Source organism: Corvus kubaryi, unplaced genomic scaffold (genome assembly GCF_017639235.1).
Source record: "Corvus kubaryi isolate FWS band 111438036 unplaced genomic scaffold, C.kubaryi_AGA036_p1.0 37334, whole genome shotgun sequence".
In the NCBI taxonomy this organism is placed as follows: domain Eukaryota; kingdom Metazoa; phylum Chordata; class Aves; order Passeriformes; family Corvidae; genus Corvus; species Corvus kubaryi.
In genome coordinates this window covers 12,243,979-12,260,553 of record NW_024581108.1, presented here as the reverse complement: position 1 = coordinate 12,260,553, position 16,575 = coordinate 12,243,979, and the positions used below count along the sequence as shown (strand labels likewise).

General features: G+C 36.4%; 2 protein-coding genes across 4 annotated transcripts in view; one reads left to right on the top strand and one right to left on the bottom strand.

Moving 5' to 3' along the window:
• The window catches only part of SPATA1 (spermatogenesis associated 1), a 16,807-nt gene extending 6,940 nt beyond the window's left edge, over positions 1 to 9,867 (top strand). For 2 of the 3 annotated variants that reach the window (XM_042030331.1, XM_042030332.1), the window contains exons 5-14: positions 1,255 to 1,308; positions 1,405 to 1,729; positions 1,842 to 2,087; positions 2,555 to 2,681; positions 2,826 to 2,886; positions 3,477 to 3,594; positions 4,318 to 4,443; positions 6,256 to 6,425; positions 7,461 to 7,559; positions 8,549 to 9,867. In XM_042030331.1, coding sequence (XP_041886265.1) covers positions 1,255 to 1,308; positions 1,405 to 1,729; positions 1,842 to 2,087; positions 2,555 to 2,681; positions 2,826 to 2,886; positions 3,477 to 3,594; positions 4,318 to 4,443; positions 6,256 to 6,425; positions 7,461 to 7,559; positions 8,549 to 8,653 — 1,431 coding nt within the window. In that variant the 3' untranslated portion in view covers positions 8,654 to 9,867. The remainder of the gene's footprint in view (positions 1 to 1,254; positions 1,309 to 1,404; positions 1,730 to 1,841; positions 2,088 to 2,554; positions 2,682 to 2,825; positions 2,887 to 3,476; positions 3,595 to 4,317; positions 4,444 to 6,255; positions 6,426 to 7,460; positions 7,560 to 8,548) is intronic. The other variant, XM_042030334.1, reaches the window with a different exon arrangement.
• Positions 9,868 to 10,608: 741 nt separating this feature from the next.
• CTBS (chitobiase) lies at positions 10,609 to 16,353 on the bottom strand (the record flags this gene model as incomplete). The annotated part of the gene is made up of 6 exons (XM_042030341.1): positions 10,609 to 11,787; positions 12,736 to 12,897; positions 13,574 to 13,671; positions 14,235 to 14,406; positions 15,025 to 15,233; positions 16,191 to 16,353. Coding segments are annotated over 6 exons (990 nt in total), but the record flags the coding sequence as incomplete, so codon positions are not given.
• Positions 16,354 to 16,575: the final 222 nt, after the last annotated feature.

Genomic DNA, 16,575 nt, shown 5'->3' with positions numbered 1-16,575 from the left:
TAGTGATAATTCTCTCACAGAAGACTAGAATAAATACTAAGTAATATGCTAAAACTAGGTGGAAAGACATGAAAAGAAACTTAAAAGACTGTGGTACAATCTAAATTGGAAAGTATGCTTATGTTTTCAATGAATTCAGGTCTTTTTAACTGGATGATGATAATAAGTAAGATGGTGAATTTTCTTGCCCACATAGTTTGGAGATAAATGGAGAAATTTTTCAGCCTCCTTTATAATGTCAGCAGATGAATAAAATGTTTTATGTTAATAGAGAATTAAAGATACTGGTAATCTACATGAAGATTTAGAGACAAATTAAAGGTACAGGTTTACTTTGAGGTGCTTACTGTTGCTTGATGTTTAAATTTATAACAAAGTGTAAAGCAATAAACCAACTGGTTTATTTGTTGTTTAGGGTCATGGTAACCTCACTGAATTACATCTCCATGATTAAATATTTGTTGAGTGTTCTCTCTCTCAGTCTTCTGTTTCACAACTCTAACAATGTAAGCAGAACTAAGAGCTGTGCTCTATTTGCAAGCAGGGGTCTTTTAAATGAAAAGACAAACATAAACCAAAGTCATGTTCATTTGCTCTTCCTTTTTTGCATGTAACCTGTGTGTTTAATTCAATACAATGATTTAGATGTAAGTTCAGATTCTTTTCTTTTCCTTACGTTGGAGCACATCTTTCAAATACACATCGACTATTTTAGACTTTGTTTTTAGGACAACTGTTGAAATGTGGAAGTGTATGTCACAAAGAATATGAAGGAAAATGATAAATACAAGAAGACGTAGGATAATATTAGATTTTTTTCCATATACATTAAATATTTTGCGGTTCTGTATTAGGTGAATAGAGAAAATTATGTGAGACTCAGCATTTCTGTCCAGATTCAGCTTGAAGCAACTTTTGATAAAGAAAGTTGAAAACGTTCTTTTCCTGTGACTGTTGGATAAGATCCTTTGAACCATAAGAGAAAGGGTAAAGGATAAAAAAAAATATTCAGTATATGCATGTAATCTTTTGGGTCTGATTAAGATTTTGAAAAATAGACAAAGTTTCAGAACTATGTCAGAAAATATAATTGTATTCTAAGATTATTTTTCCCCATAAGGTTACTAGAGATTATAGTGCTGGTTATGAAAAAATACAGCATGTAAAAATGTCAGTAGAATATATATGTCACATGCAACATGGTGGATAAAAGAAGTATTGTATTTTTTATGTTTCCATATTTTATCTTCTGAGGTGAAAGCAAAGCAGGAAACAGAGCTGGAACTGAAGTCATTTGCTCCTCCTTATGTAAGTATTGAATGGCTTGTAAGGTACCTTTTCAGAAACTTTACATTGCACCTCCTCTCTTTTGTCCTGTCTGATGAATATGCTGTGTATTTTCAGGCACTTTATCCTGAATTGTATTTATTACCTGGAGTGGGGTATTTTGAAGATATTTATCCATTACCGTCATCGACTCAACAAAAACATCACTTTATTGAAGAAGCTAATAGGTTTGGTCTTGGATCAAGATTATCCAGTCTTTCCCAACAGAAACCTGAAAAAAGCAAACCATTTTTAGAAAGTGTACAAAGCAGATGTCAGGTAGAAAGTATGGAAGTGCCCAGTCCTGTGGAATGGGGTGAGAAAGAACCTGTTCCAGTTTCACACACAAACAATAAGCAAGACAATAACAACAGGATTCAAGAAAACCAGTTTGGAGAAAAAGGTAAGCTTAACCAGTGTAGTGAAGGAGGATGATGAATGAGAAGAAAAATAATTATCACGGTTAACATTTACAATAAAATAATATCTGTTTCATATTATCAATTATTATGCAGATCAAAGTGGATCTGATGGACCTTTCTTCACACCAAGTCATTCAAATCCTGCAGATCAGGAGTCTGGAAAGTGTGACCTGGTGTTACAGAGCTCTGAGCAGAATCATCTCAGCCAAGATCAAGAAGACTGTGATGCTCCTAAGTGGAATGACAAATCCAAAGGAACTGCTCTTACTCATGTAAACCATGGTGATGAACAAGGCCAGGATAACCAAAGACTCCAAAATCACATTAAGTATCAAAAGGGTACAAATGTTTATTGTTGTCTTTTTGCTAAAGCAAGAGTTCTAGAAAGCTAGCGAAGTAAAGCTAAGTTTTAAGAAATCTGTAATTAAAGCGTGAGCTGGAATAGCACTATCAGAACAATATTCTGTTTTTAAAATAATAATATCTTTCAAAGAGATGTAGTTCTACCTTGTAAGTCCTTCATTATCACTGTGTGCTGATATAACCACTCTTCTATAGTTGATACATATGTCTAATCACCAGAATTAGTCAGGTACAAATTCTTATAACAAAAATACCCTTTTTTTTTCTTTATTTCTTTCTTCTGTTATTCATGGAACATTTCCAAATCATAGAGATAACACCACTTGCTGTGTTAATTCACTGAATTTCCAATATAGGTTGGAAAGTCCAGTCATTGACAGTCAAACCAACCTGATTTTTGCAAGTGTAATCAATATATTTTTTTCATCACTATCCTGTCACAGAACTAACAAACATAGAAAACAGTGAGCACCAAAAAGAAACCAAATTAAGAAGAAACAGAACACAGGATGCTGAAATTTTTGAAATAATGGAAGACCAAACTACAGATTATGTCCACAAAAAACAAAGGTTAGCAAATAATGAATCTTCTAAAATAATGGATAATATTAATTCACCAATACAGACTTACTTTACAGACTTTAAATAAATTAAAGGAGGGAAAAAACCATTTCATTCAGTGAATTTTCACTTGCTTTTTGGATTTTACCTTAGGTTGCAGCAAAACAGAACTAAGAAGACTAGAGCTGATCTTGGTGAAAAACTGGATAATCGGGTATGTTTTTCAAGGTAACACTCCTAGTAATCTTGAGCAATAGATATAGTCCTCCACCTAGAAACAGTCTAATTTTGTAAGACAGGTGACTCATTATAAGTATGAAAGATTTGAGAATAATTGAGAAAAGTTAATTCATGCACTGCTACTTAGCAGATTTTCTAGTGAATATTAACTATATTTCTAAACAATTGAAATTTGCAATTACAAATTCTAGTTTAGAAATCAGCAGTTTTTGATTTCATAATCAATTAATCAGGTGGCTGTTTTAAGGCCCTGAGTTCCTGGTCTTGCATGGGAATGTCAGTAAATTGTGGGGTTATGAACATGGACAAGAACAGTTAGCAATAATCTATGGTTTTGTCTGTATGTTCTCTGTGATGTAAGTGTTCAGTGTTCTCGTTTTGTTTGCAGAAGTCCAGCTGTTTGTAATTTAGTAATCATGTGTACTGGTAACAGAATAAAAAAGCCTACCTGCAGAATTCAAATTCAGCCCTCCCATTCACTCAGGCCACTTTCAGGGCATATGTCTAATGTAACTATTCAGGATTATGGTTATGTACTTACAGGTGCGTCTTTTGACTCTATAGGCAGATGAAAACAAGCAAAATCATCTTACTTGTCCAAAAGAGTATATTTCACCTCCTAGTCCACCTTTTTTGGCGCTTACTGTAAATCCAGTTCAAGTTCCTGTAATTCAGGCAGCAAGTGAGTACATGATTCCAAGAAATTGCAAGGAGGTGAACATTTAATCAAGACTGAAGAGTCAATGAAGATGTAAATACCTACTTTATGAAAGGATTTGTACATACATTCATTCTCAGTATTGTTATGAATTTTAATTTATGGTTAGAAAATTCCAGGTATTTATGATTGCATGGGCTGTCCTTGCACTTGGCAGGTTCCCAGCACTAGAAAACCCAGCTTGTGGAGTTGTAGATTGAAGGAGAAAAGGAGGGAGATCAGATGAAATACTGCAGGCTCAAGTGAGAATGTAGCAAAGAAAACCAGAAGTAGTGTTGCTGAGGAGGAGGATAGTGAGAAGTGTTTGACCTCTTGTTGCAGACTAGTGAAAGTCTGAGATATTGTCCTGCCAGCTGGACATTGGCAAGAGTTTGCAATGTATGGAGTGAATACATTTCTTGATTACATAGTTTTAGTGATACATTGTCTAAACATATAGAAGGATGTTTGTCTGTGTGTATGTGTGTGAATGCCTGGATGAGTGATAGATTTCTCCCTTTTTCTAAAGCACCAGCCATGTTGAAAAGTTAGATTAAAATGAAACCCGATTAAAATGAAGTTGTTTCTACTGCTTGTTCTGACAGAGCTTTTGGCATGATTTGTGATGAGTGCCTTACAAAAATCTTGACTGATCCTTGGTACTTAGAGTATTCAGATGCTTGCTAAATAGAATTGTAATATCTTTAGAAAACAAGATGGCAGAACAATTGCAACAAATGAAGAAAGACAGAAGGCACATGGAAAAATCTAGAGAAGAGCTGATCAAAAAAGCTAAAGGGCTGCTGGAACAAAATAAGCTGAGGAGATACCATGGTACACTTTTAATTTATTTTGGAATTTGGAATGATTGAGAAATTACACTGAAACCAATGGGAAAATATTTGTCTCCTTGTCAGTGAGCTTAATTACAGAGAGAGCAGTTTGCTAACCAATAGCTCCAAGAAGACTCATTTTGTGTAATAGCATGCTAGAAAAATTCATGGTTGCAGTGTTTCCTTCCACTTTTTTTTGGTGGTATATTTTATAAAGTTAAGATTATTCTGGCTTTCATAAACTATTCAAGTTGTGTCTCATGGACGTGCAGTGTTCAGAGAGCTACTGCAGGCTGCTTCTCTCTGAGGCCCAGGGCAGCTGACATATTCTAATCCTGCCTTTGGCTGGTGCTTACAGAGGCTTATACTGTGTTGATAGAGCTTCAGGTAAATTGCAGCATAATAATTTTTGTTCTTCCCATCTCATGGGATTCAGCTTACGACATGGAAGTTACAAGCCTGTTGTGACAAGCTTGACAAAGCTTGGTTTTTAACAAGGTCAAATCTCATTAAAATCTTACACAAATTTCCTTCGTTAAATTATTTTCAAGTTTATACTTAAAGCTATCTTCCCTAAGTCACATCCTGGTTATACAGAGATGAGATTTAATCATTTTGATGCTTTGAGATCTTTCTCTTTTTGCTTAAAAATAGCTATGTCATTAGGAATCTTAAATATTACTTGTAGCTCATTGAAAGGAGACATCAAGCCAATTCTTTCAGTTATTCTCTAAGGACATGGCTGCACTGCACTCCACAGCATGGGGAAGCTGTATTTAAAAAACCCCAAACTTGGGTACTTGAAGAACTCTGTAGTAGCATGGAGCTGCAATGCAAGCTAGAGATAAGCCCTAAATGGCTCCTGCATTGTCTTAAATTATGTTATCCAGTTAGGTAAAATAAAGAATATTTCACAAGGATTCAAACAGCTTCTGCAGGTTCTTTAAGAAGTGTCTGTACCTCTGAAATTTTTTTTCTCAAACCTGTAGAGTTTCATAAGCAGGGGCACGTAGCAAGCATGTTTCTTTACAAGGTACTAAGGAAAGAGCATTTTCTGCAGGAACAGCCATCCAGTCTGTATTTGATATCCTCCTAAGGCTGCCATGCTGGCAGGCACTCTCAGTTACATGGTGTAGAGTCCTCCAACAGCCAAGTTCTTTTGGGAATGTTTCAGTCATCCTGGTTCCATGAAGTATGCCTCGAAAGAAGGGATTCATTTAAGACACTGCAGGTATGCAGTGGCCATAGACTGCCACAACGCATACAGGGGTATTTATGTGCCAGCTCTTGACAGCACATTAACAACATGGGAGGAACCATAGTGAAGTGTAAACTGTTTCCCATAATTTGGGATGTCAGTATAAAATGAAGCTGTTCAAAATCTCTGGCCATGAAGAGCATAAATTTTGCCTAAATCTCCAATGCTACATTTTCTGCTACAGTAGAGCTATGGAATTCAGACTGTGCTGGGCATACCAGTCTTCACCAGCCAGGAGCACTTAAACATGCAGCAGAACCTGCAGAACAGCCAGGCTGAATAAAACTTGGGGTTTGAACCCTGTGTTTTATCCCACTGGACAGATAGAGCCTTTTGTTGCAGATGTTTGTGTGAAAATTCAGTTGCATTTATGGTGAATGTAATTTTAATGAAGATTTTTTCACTAAATGCTTATTTTAAAGAAACCTACTGCCATGTTTCAATGTGTACATTGGCCAGCTGAAGCTTGTGAGGTGAGCTGGTCGTGACTGTCTTCAGCAGACCTTATGGTAAGGTGAACAAGAGTGAACACACTATTACTGTTTTCCTGTGCAGTTCGTGAGGAATGGAAAAAGAAGTACTTTGAAACTAAGAAAGCTACAGTTTCACTGGAGGACACTTTAAATAAACTGCGGCAAGATTTAGAGCTTTACCACCAGAAATTGCTCTTGCAATTGGAAGCCAGAGCTAGCCGACAACGACCAAACAATACAACAAACTCCAAGGTACTTACTTGTATTATTTTATTATCTCTTTTTACACAGTCTGAGGGGTTTCTGTATAAAATATAAAGTAAAGAAACAAATTTATCGCCAACCAATGACTTGTAAACTAGCTTTAGCTCAGTGATTTGAGGGACAGAATTTCTTCAGGCCATTTGTCTCAAAAAGACTGCAGAAGTGCTTGAGTCTGAGCACTTGTTTCTTTCTGCTTTCTGTTGGTACCTTTTTGTAACAATACCACCTTCTGTTCAGTATAGTCAATGAATAGTTCAGCTCTACTTTGTTCCCATCATTCCAAATTTCATACACGGAAGTAATGAATGTTTGGAGGACAAGAAACGTTTCTGTAGCTTTTGAAGTCATTGTACTTCAACTACTGTGCAACTGTGCATTTCATAGGAAGTTCAGAGAGGGATTAAAAAAGAAAAGATAAAAGAAAAAGGGGAAACACCCTTTCCAACAGTTGTCTGCTAATTTTCTAAATGCATTAATGGAAGCAAGTCTGTTGGCAAAATTGAAGCTAGTCTAGGAAGAATAAATGTCCCCTTCTTGCATCTGAAAGGTGCATGTATGTACAATCTAAGAGTGTACATTATATACAAATGTGTATTATTTGAGCTCTCTTGAAATATCTACAAGATAAAAATATGAATAGGGTTGACATTGCATTACTGGCTATGTTCAGACAGGTTATTGCTCCTTGTGAGGGGCATATCAGGGGTGGGGTTTTTTAGGTCTCCCTGACTGGGCACAAAGAGGCTTTATATGAAGGGATAGGCACAAGGTAACATTCCTACAGCAGTTCTGCACTGGCCAGCACCCAGAGAAGGTAGCCAGGATTTAATGAGCTGTTAGGCTGAGCACAAGGGTGCTCCTCACTCCTCATGAGCAACGTGCTGGCCAGGCAGGCATCAGGCAGGTGGGAAAGCAGGGAGTTGGAAACAGGTTAGAGGGTTGTTTCTGAGTAGTGAAGTAGCACCCAATGAGGGAAGAGATGCACTAATACTGCACTTCAAGTTTTGTTGTTGTTTCACACAGAATTACACAATCATCCAGATTGCTACAGTGCAGCATGAACTCGATCAGCTGAGGAAGAAGCTAGATGATACAAAAATGAAACTCATAATAGAAATTAAGGTACTTCGCCTTTTAATTAGAACAGTCAAAATGTGACAATATGTTAAAAAAACTAGAACTTACAAATTATTGGATTATATTTGCTGAAATATAATAAATATTTAAATATGTATTATGTTATACTTTTATATTTAATATATAATTATATTTTATATATTTAAAATAAATAAATATTCTTTTAAATAATATAAAATATAGTAAATATTTGCTAAACAGTTCTTGTTTTACACTGTTAGTTTTAAGGTGTTAGGTGTTGTAACTTCATCACTCGAGCCAAATTACCCCAGAACACCAGATATCAGATGATTTGGAATGTAAGGCATCCAAACAACTTAGATACTCAATGTACTATATAATCTAACGTTCATAATCTTGTTCATAAAATTCCCATTTCATTCAAAAGGTAATTGAAGAAATATACCTGGTGTGGTGAGGCATTGATCAGCAATAAATAGACCATGGCAAAAGAAAAAAAATTGTTTAAAGGGAAAAAAACCCAACCAACCAACCAAAATAAAAAAAAAAAAAACCTATCCAAGCAGATGGCAGACCTCTCCATCAGCTTTATTCCATATCAGTGCTGCCTATGACACTTTCTGGAAGGAAGATGTAGTACAGGCCTTCATACTGGGTAGCTTTCCAGCTCTGAAATAGGAGTGTTCTACATCACAGAGATTGCCCATACCCCTGTTTACTGGGTACTCCAGGGTGGGTGTATTCATTATGACTTCTCCATTGTCTAGCAAGGAGTGGAAAGAACAATTTAACTTTGCAGTTGTCTCAAAAACATCAAGGCAAAGTATAGAACAAAGAAGTGCTAGAACTATGCTATCTAATTAGACATGTAAAATTTTAAAGATGAAAGATGTATCCTGTATTCAGCCATCCTGTATAAAATATCAGTCTTAGTTATATAAACCTATATGCATGTCAGCTCCAAAAAAAGCTTCCTTAAATTGCCATTCCTTAAATTATGGGTTCTTTTGCAGGTGAGAAAGCAGGCAGCATCTGACTTAGGAGCACTGAGAGCGGAACTGACACAGAAGAAGATTCATTCAGCTTTAATTCTCCAGTCCAGAAAATCAGGAATTTAAGATGACGTGACTAACATCTGTAAAGTCTACAGCAGCTCTCTAGTGTATATAGAAGAGAATTTCAGAGCATTTGTTTGTATGTTCCTGAAGGTATTTTGTAAAAAGACATCAACTATATAAATGTTGTGGAATTTGGGTACTAGGCTACTGAGGTAATGCAGCTCACTTCTTTTTAAATCTCACTTACTGTAAGATTAGTCAGCTCCTTAAACATACAGTTCAAGCTAGTAATGTGTCTAAAACTAAGATGTTATTTTTAAAGTGCAAATTAGTTAATTGTGTAACATCCCAGTGGTATGCTGATGTTCTTTGATTAACTACATAGCTACTAAGCAAATAAACCTAAAATCCATAACCTCCTGTTCTTTTCAGGCACACACACTACATTTTTGAGAAATTATTAAAATGCAGTTTCTATAGAATTACAGCAACAGTAATCCTTTATTTAGCTACTTACTGGAATATGTTTTTGGCATTATAAGTATGCCTATCTATAAATTAGCAATGTATCATTACTGTATTACTATGAAGCATAAACAAAATCTCAGATAATCTCACTTTATTTCATATCTAGCTGGTTTTGTTCCCTCTTTTATTAGGAAAGCCACTTGGATATTAGCTGTCTTCTGTAGTTCAAAAGCTTGCCTGAAAGCTTTCTTGTGGACCAGTATAATGATGATCCTGGTCCACCTTACACTCTTGCATATTCTATCTTTCCTCAATTCCAAGGTCATGCATGTGCTGAGATTAACAATTCTCTGAAAGAGGAATCAGAAACCTCTTCATTTTTTTCTAGCTTTTGTATTTGCCTCTTTGCAAACCAGGTGTTATTATATTAAGCAGAAGAATAACATGTTAGGAATTAATCTCAGCTAAAAGGCTGTCAAGGCTGTATTTATTACTGGAAGTGAAACACTCATGGGAAATAAGTTATAGGATAAGAAAATTATGCAGCTCTCAAAAGAACTAACTTAGACATGTCTTGAGTCGAACCACCCATTATCCAATTTATTTTCTAAAAAATAGGACTTAACAAAGATTTTAATGCCAAAGGATTAAATAAATTATTAAAACTACACCCACTTTTGCTCAATTCAGGGTTGAAGCTCACATTTTCTATTTCAGAATTGTGTCTTGTATCTTAAATAAGAGCAGGCTATGAGCTACTGGAAAATCAGAACCTAAATTTAAAATATAATGTTATCAATTAATGATTCTTGACTGCTACAGGAAAGAGAGTTTTATTATTGTCATCTCACCCTAGTTAGGATTTTGCAGGTCACATATTCACTCCAGAAGACTCTTTCAGCATATTCAGCAAATACCCATCTCACAGTATTTAAGCATATAGGTAGTAATACACATTTTGAAGTACATATATGTGTGTAGATATATATATATATATATATATATCTACACACACATATATATAGATATATATGTATCTATATATCTAGATATATAGATATATATATATATATCTACATCTATTACATATAAAATTTAGCACTTTCTCTTAAGCCTTACAGACCAGTGTTCTAGTGAAAAGCCTCCTGATTTGTTAAGGGAATTTTTTAGTTTCTGCAAGAGCAGTAGGCTTCACCTTCTGCTTTCCATCACCTGTAGTATCAAGCAGACAACTCAGATGAAGTCTCCAAGTCTTTTCTGCAGTAGCCATTATGGTAGTGCTGCCATACTATGGTAACTCTTTAGCAAGTGAAAAACCCCAACCAATTAAACAAAAAACCCAAAAACTGTCCAACCAAATCAAACCAAAAAACCACCAAACCCACAAATGACTACATCTACCTAATTAAATACATTTTTTTAATTAATGGAGTCACTTAAGCAGGGCCCAGTTGCACTTTAATTTGGTTGTGAAAGAGTTCTGAGAAGCAGACAAGAAGTGTGGGCTGTAAGCTGTAGAACAAGTAAAGCACAGACAGGAGCCATTGTTTACAAGCCTTACCAAGAGCAGCATTTTATTTAAGAAAAATATCCTCTAAACACCATCCAATCTTTACATCACTATGGATATTTTAAAAAGTTAAAAAATTTCTTTAGGCAAATGATTTTATGAAAATATGAACTAGAAAGAAAACATAATCTCCTATTATCTCAAAGGCAACACCCCATAAAAATGAAAAGCAGGCTACTGAATGAATCTTAGGGTGTGTTGAAAAATAGATATGTAGTTCATTTTACTTCTAGTTTTCAGAAAGTAGTTTGAAATGGAAGGAAACATCATCCAAGCCCTCTCCATATTAATGCTTCCTCTTCAAGCTAAGGTCAGAGGTTACTGGCTTTTGAAACTATGGAATTATGTGATACATAAGCACAGTGAAAATGGAGTTTATTGAATATTCCTTTCTAACAACAAATTTGATATAAATCTTAACAGCAACTACTTCATGTTATGTAATTTTTTCAGTCCAAAAAATCTTTTCATCTAGAAGCGTAACCAAGCTGCATGTAATCAACAATCTGTTTACCCAGTATTCTGATTTAATCTGATTCTAAAGTGACTTAGCTATAGTATTGGTTGGGTTGGGAAGTCAGAAGGCTGAGACTGCACCATGTAACACAGGAATAAATATTTGCTACATCTGGCAGCTTTAGCAAAGCATCATTATGAGCCCGCCCCTGTAAATCCATCAATTGGTCTTGTTACCAGATACATGCTGGGTTCAAGCATTATAAAACTTAGAGTAATTGTGAAAAGTGAAAAAGACAAGCAGTCTTAAAAAAACCCTACTGATAAAGCAACACTGGAATTTTCTGAATAATGAAAATACAGCTTTGCATATAAAATAACAAGATTAATTTGCCTAGTTTTTAAAGTTTTTGTAATCACAGTGTATCTGTATAAATTCAAAATCTGTGAAAGTGTCAGACAGAATAAAAAATGACCAATTTTCATAATTCTAAATCAAGGGTTCACATAGTTCCTATGGTGTCAGAGCTTGCCACATTGCTTGAGTTTGGTGTTCTGCTACAGCTTCCCTGGAATAGTCAAGACTATTTCCATTCCACATGCCAATGCCCCTTAAACCTCGACTCTTCACATATGCTGCTTTTAGAGAAATGCTGCGAGGGTCATCAAACCATACTTGGTGGAATTGACCAACAGAATCCTAGAAAAACATTTAAACACTGGTGTCAGTAAATCAATTTTCTGTTGAACACAGTTAAAAGTACAACTCAAAACAGAGATATACATGCTAGGTAGATTTACATATTTTCCTGATTTACCAATTCTTTGTCACACAGGAAAATTAAAAATTCTAAGCCAAATATTTGGATATTTTTTAAATTGTAGAATGTAACTTAGTGACACAATTTAACTGAAGTTAGATGAAAGGACTTAGCTGATTTGTATCTTAACATCTTTTAAAATATAGATAAAATTTCAGATACAGTATCTAACCCAACAGGTGAATTTAGTTAGAGGTTGTGGGGTTTTTAAAGCAATAAAGAGTTTTAGAGGAGGTTATAAAATTTTATCAAGGTTATGCTGCTTTTACCTGGTCATTGCTTACAACATCTTTTAATCATCTACCTGTGAAACTTAAATAGTGTCTAAAGAAACAAGACAAAATAGATACACTGTGGTGTTCTTGTCAGCACAGTCATTTATGGACTCTTCCACTGTGTCCATGTAGAAAACAAATGCAGAAGAGAAAATGCATGCAAGGCACTGAGCTAGAAAATCTTAAGAGCATCTCAGAATCTTTTTTAGTTCAAATTATTGATCAACTCATGAAAATAACTATAAAAGTGAAGGACAGAGCTATAGGATGTCTTTGTGCCAAAATGTTGGTTTTGACATGATACAGTATCTCAAGAAGACTGCAAAGTGATAAAGATCTTTATTACTCCTGTAGTCTTCAGGCACTGCACCCCTCTCTCAGACTAGGAATTCAAGACACAGAATTCCAGCAATCCTTTACAAAAAAAAAAACCAAACAAAGAAAAGTAGAAAACATAAAAGGAAGAATCTAATCCTGATAACTTTATAGCCAAAGATCTATGGTTCATAAATGCTTACTCCACACCACGGTGTCTTGGAAAAAGACTCCTACCTTGTACTCATAAAATGGAGCCTTCTGTAGCTCATCCCACAGCACCCCTGACAGAGAACTGTTCACCTGCTTCATGATGGTTGCATAGGGGACCTGGCTCCCTGCAGCATCACTGCAAGGAGCCCCTCGGAAAGGCACTTTGGGAAGGGAGCAAACATGATCCTGAACAGAAAAGCAGAAGGCATGAGTTTCATGTTAGATATACTGAACTCCAGAATAGAAGTACAGCCAAGAACAATTCACAAAAGGCATTAAGGCCTCAAAATAAACAAATTTCCAAGCAACTCCAGCAGATACTATTTGTAGAGAAAAGTAAATTAAAATAGGTAAATTTTAGTTACTCTGCAGTAATATGGGATTGAATGGATATCATTCAGCTTATACAGTTGTCATCTTTTCCACCTTTATTGGTCCTTACATTTTTCATAAGTATAATATTTGAGACTTCATAAACTGCTATGCTCTAACAGTCATAGGTTTGCTATGGTTTGTTGCACCTGCCTTTAAGCAGTGGTGTTGAGAAGGCACATACAAGTGTTGTAGGGCTTTTGGACATTCCCTCTTCTCATACAGATAACATTTATAGCTCCTTAGTCAAATACAGTGCTTGTATATCATGGGGTCCATGCTGCCTAAGGAGCTAAAATGCCTTGTCTGGTAGCACACTGCTCATCAGTTATCAGCCAAGCAAAATATTCTGTTTTGTGTCCCAGCTTTATGCTCTTATCCATCAGACCACAGTATTTCCTAGTCCAGAAACAAGATTACCAAAATCTAGTTGTATCTTTCCTAGGAAAAAATTAACAGTATGATTGCGAACAAATAATCTTCACCTTACCGTGGATAGGTTTTGGCAGGCATAGTCATAGCCATACCAGGGGACACCCATCACAAGCTTCTTAGGATCAATGCCCATAGCAATGTATTCTTCATATCCTAGTTTTGAGGGAAATAAAAATTAACATGCATTATTTACTTTTTCTATGCTTTTTATTTTTACAACTAATCTAGAGCCAGAACCACTACAGAACTTGCATGATCCCCAGCCACAGGCCAGGATGCAAGCTGTCCTTTGCCTCCAACTGCACTCTCCAGTGAATAAGAGGCTTGCTCTACTGAGATCCCAGTATCTGCTCCAGTTGCTCACACTTTAAACCATCTGCCCTGAGCAGAGGTTCACAAAGATGAGAGAAATGTTTCAGGTTCTTTGCAATCCCAGGCAGACACCATTGTTCTGGCTGCCATTTGTCATTCTAAAAGAGTTCTTCACACGTGATATTACTCTACAAGTAACAACACACAACTGCTAAAGGTCTGCCTGTAGTGTCATAAGGATCAGGGATACTATTTTCACATCAGGGCTACACATACTTGAGCACAATCAATGCCTCACTGCAACAATAAAAAAATAAACCTGTCTAAGAAAAAGCAATCTTTTCTATCTACTCATGTGAACAAATGGAAATGTTCTGACTCCTGGGGAGGTGTTTTGTCCTCACCAACCAAAGTCTGCAGGTAAGGAGCATTGGCTTTTGCAATACAGTCTGTCCAGATCTGGCTCTGTTCATCATATGACATCACAAATAAGAAGTCACAGGCATCTGCAATCCCAGTGTAGTTGTAGCACCTTTTATCTATGCATGCTGGAGACCAAGCCACATCAAATGTTACCTGAAGGAAAGATGCTCAACTTAGTATCAAATATGGTCCTTAGGTGCCCTCTTTTTAAAAAAAGCTGTAACTTTTAAAGACAGTATTTCCCAAATGGTGCAGTTTAACACACTGTGATAGTAATGAACTACAGGAGAAGCTGCTCATCTGATTAAACAAACAAGGTAATAAAGTGAGTACCCCATTAGTGAATATATAGCACCAAAGAAATTAAAATATAATATGAAAACCACCAAAAATATGAAGCATGATGCAAATCCTTAAAACTTTCATGATGGGTTTACCAAAGCACTGTCAAGCTTTTGCCCCAGAAGGCTGTATTTGCCCTACTTTCAACAATTCATTAAGCCACACTAAAAACTGCGGGCTCACACATGGCAGTAACAGTGTACCTACAAATCTCAGCAAAGCCCATCTCTCATTTAAATTCACACAGGTCAAAAAGAGTGATTCTTACAAGATCATATCACAGCTAGCATTCATAATTAAGCATTCACTAGAATATTATATTTAGATCTGCATAAACTTTTTCATATTCATACGCTAAACAGCACTGCCAAAAGTCCTTACATTTCGTAAGCTTAAATTGAATGTTTGTATAAAGTACATTTTTATTACCTGTGATCCTGCTATTTCTCTGTGAAAAGCATCTGTAGTTTCTCTAACAAGCTCTGTCAATGCATAATACTCAGGGGAGGTTTCGTTAACTTCTTGCTCTATATCTATGTTAATTCCATCCATATACTGTTTTTTTGCGAGGTCCAGCTGTTGGGATATCCATGCTGCTCTTTTAGCAGGATCAACAATTTCCTTAAGAGGTACATCACCTAGACAAGAGGCCTTCAAGAGTTAACATGCATTTGCACCACAGTAATAGTAAGGAGGAAAGGTTTGTCTTTAATTAATGAATAAATATAAACACAACATGAAAAATACCAATACTGGCAAAATACAAAGGAGTTAACTTTTTCCCCACACATAATTTTGAGAAGCCACCCCAGAAGAGATTACCAAACTTCTTTGAGACAGTGGTGTTAAAATCAAGTTCCTTTGGTTTTTCTATAATTTTAGTCTTCTTACTTCTGTTTAATATTCTTTTAGCCACTGTAAACTACCTTTCTTGAAATGAAAGCACTTTCAGCATTTCCACTGGTCATGTTTAGAAAAAAATACTTGTATGTTTAACCTTTGTTGCTTTCCACACTGTAGTCTTGGATTCTGTTTTTTCTTAACAGAGCCAAAAGGTAATTACAACACATAAGCTGTAATGGACTTTGTCTATCTAATCAGCATTTGTATCTGCACAGAGTTTCTGAGTATTCATGTTTTATAACTCAACCACTTCCTAATACAGAGGGACTGATTTAAGTGCAAAATACTAAAAATTACTTAAAATCCCTTTCCTTACTTTGTCTTTTGGGTACTCCACATAAGATCCAGAAAACAGACCCAAATAACTATCTTCTACAGGCTTTTTCTTTCCTCCCTCTTCCTCCATAGCAATGATGTTCCCTGTTAGAGAACTTTTATTAAGATGTCACTGGGATGGTTTCGTTACTACTGTAGCAGAATCCACTGTTGGTTTCAATACCCTGTATACCAGCACATGCAAAATGTCAAAGTATTATAGTCCTGGGTTCATTGAAGGCTTATTAATTAATCCTCTTAGTGATTTTAATACTCTGCATACAACTGAATGCAAAATATTAAGGTAATATGACCCTGTGTACCTTATCTTCTTATTCACTTATCATAAACACCCACGTTTTTCCAATGTAACCAACCTTTCAGTACTATCCTCGAGCCTTTGGAGTGGGCATAGCACATGAGCTCAGGATCGTACTTTCCAAAAGCTGCCACAGTGGTAATTTTTGACCAGTCGTAGGACTTCCAGGTTTCCTTCCCCACATCAAACACAAAGACCTGGAAAAGGGGTAAAAGGCACCCTCGTCAGCCCCGAACACTTCTCAGCAGGACAATTATTCTCCACGCGGCTCTCACACCGGCACATCCGCGGCTCGCAGGGATGGCTGCCGGGAGCCGAGTGCGGGCCAGCCCCGAGCAGCGCGCCCGGCCCGGGCACTGCCCGCACGCCCCCGCCCCCCGGGGCCCCTGCCCGGCTCGGGCCGAGCGCGGGCGGCTCCCGAGCGGCAGCAGCGCCCGGGGCGC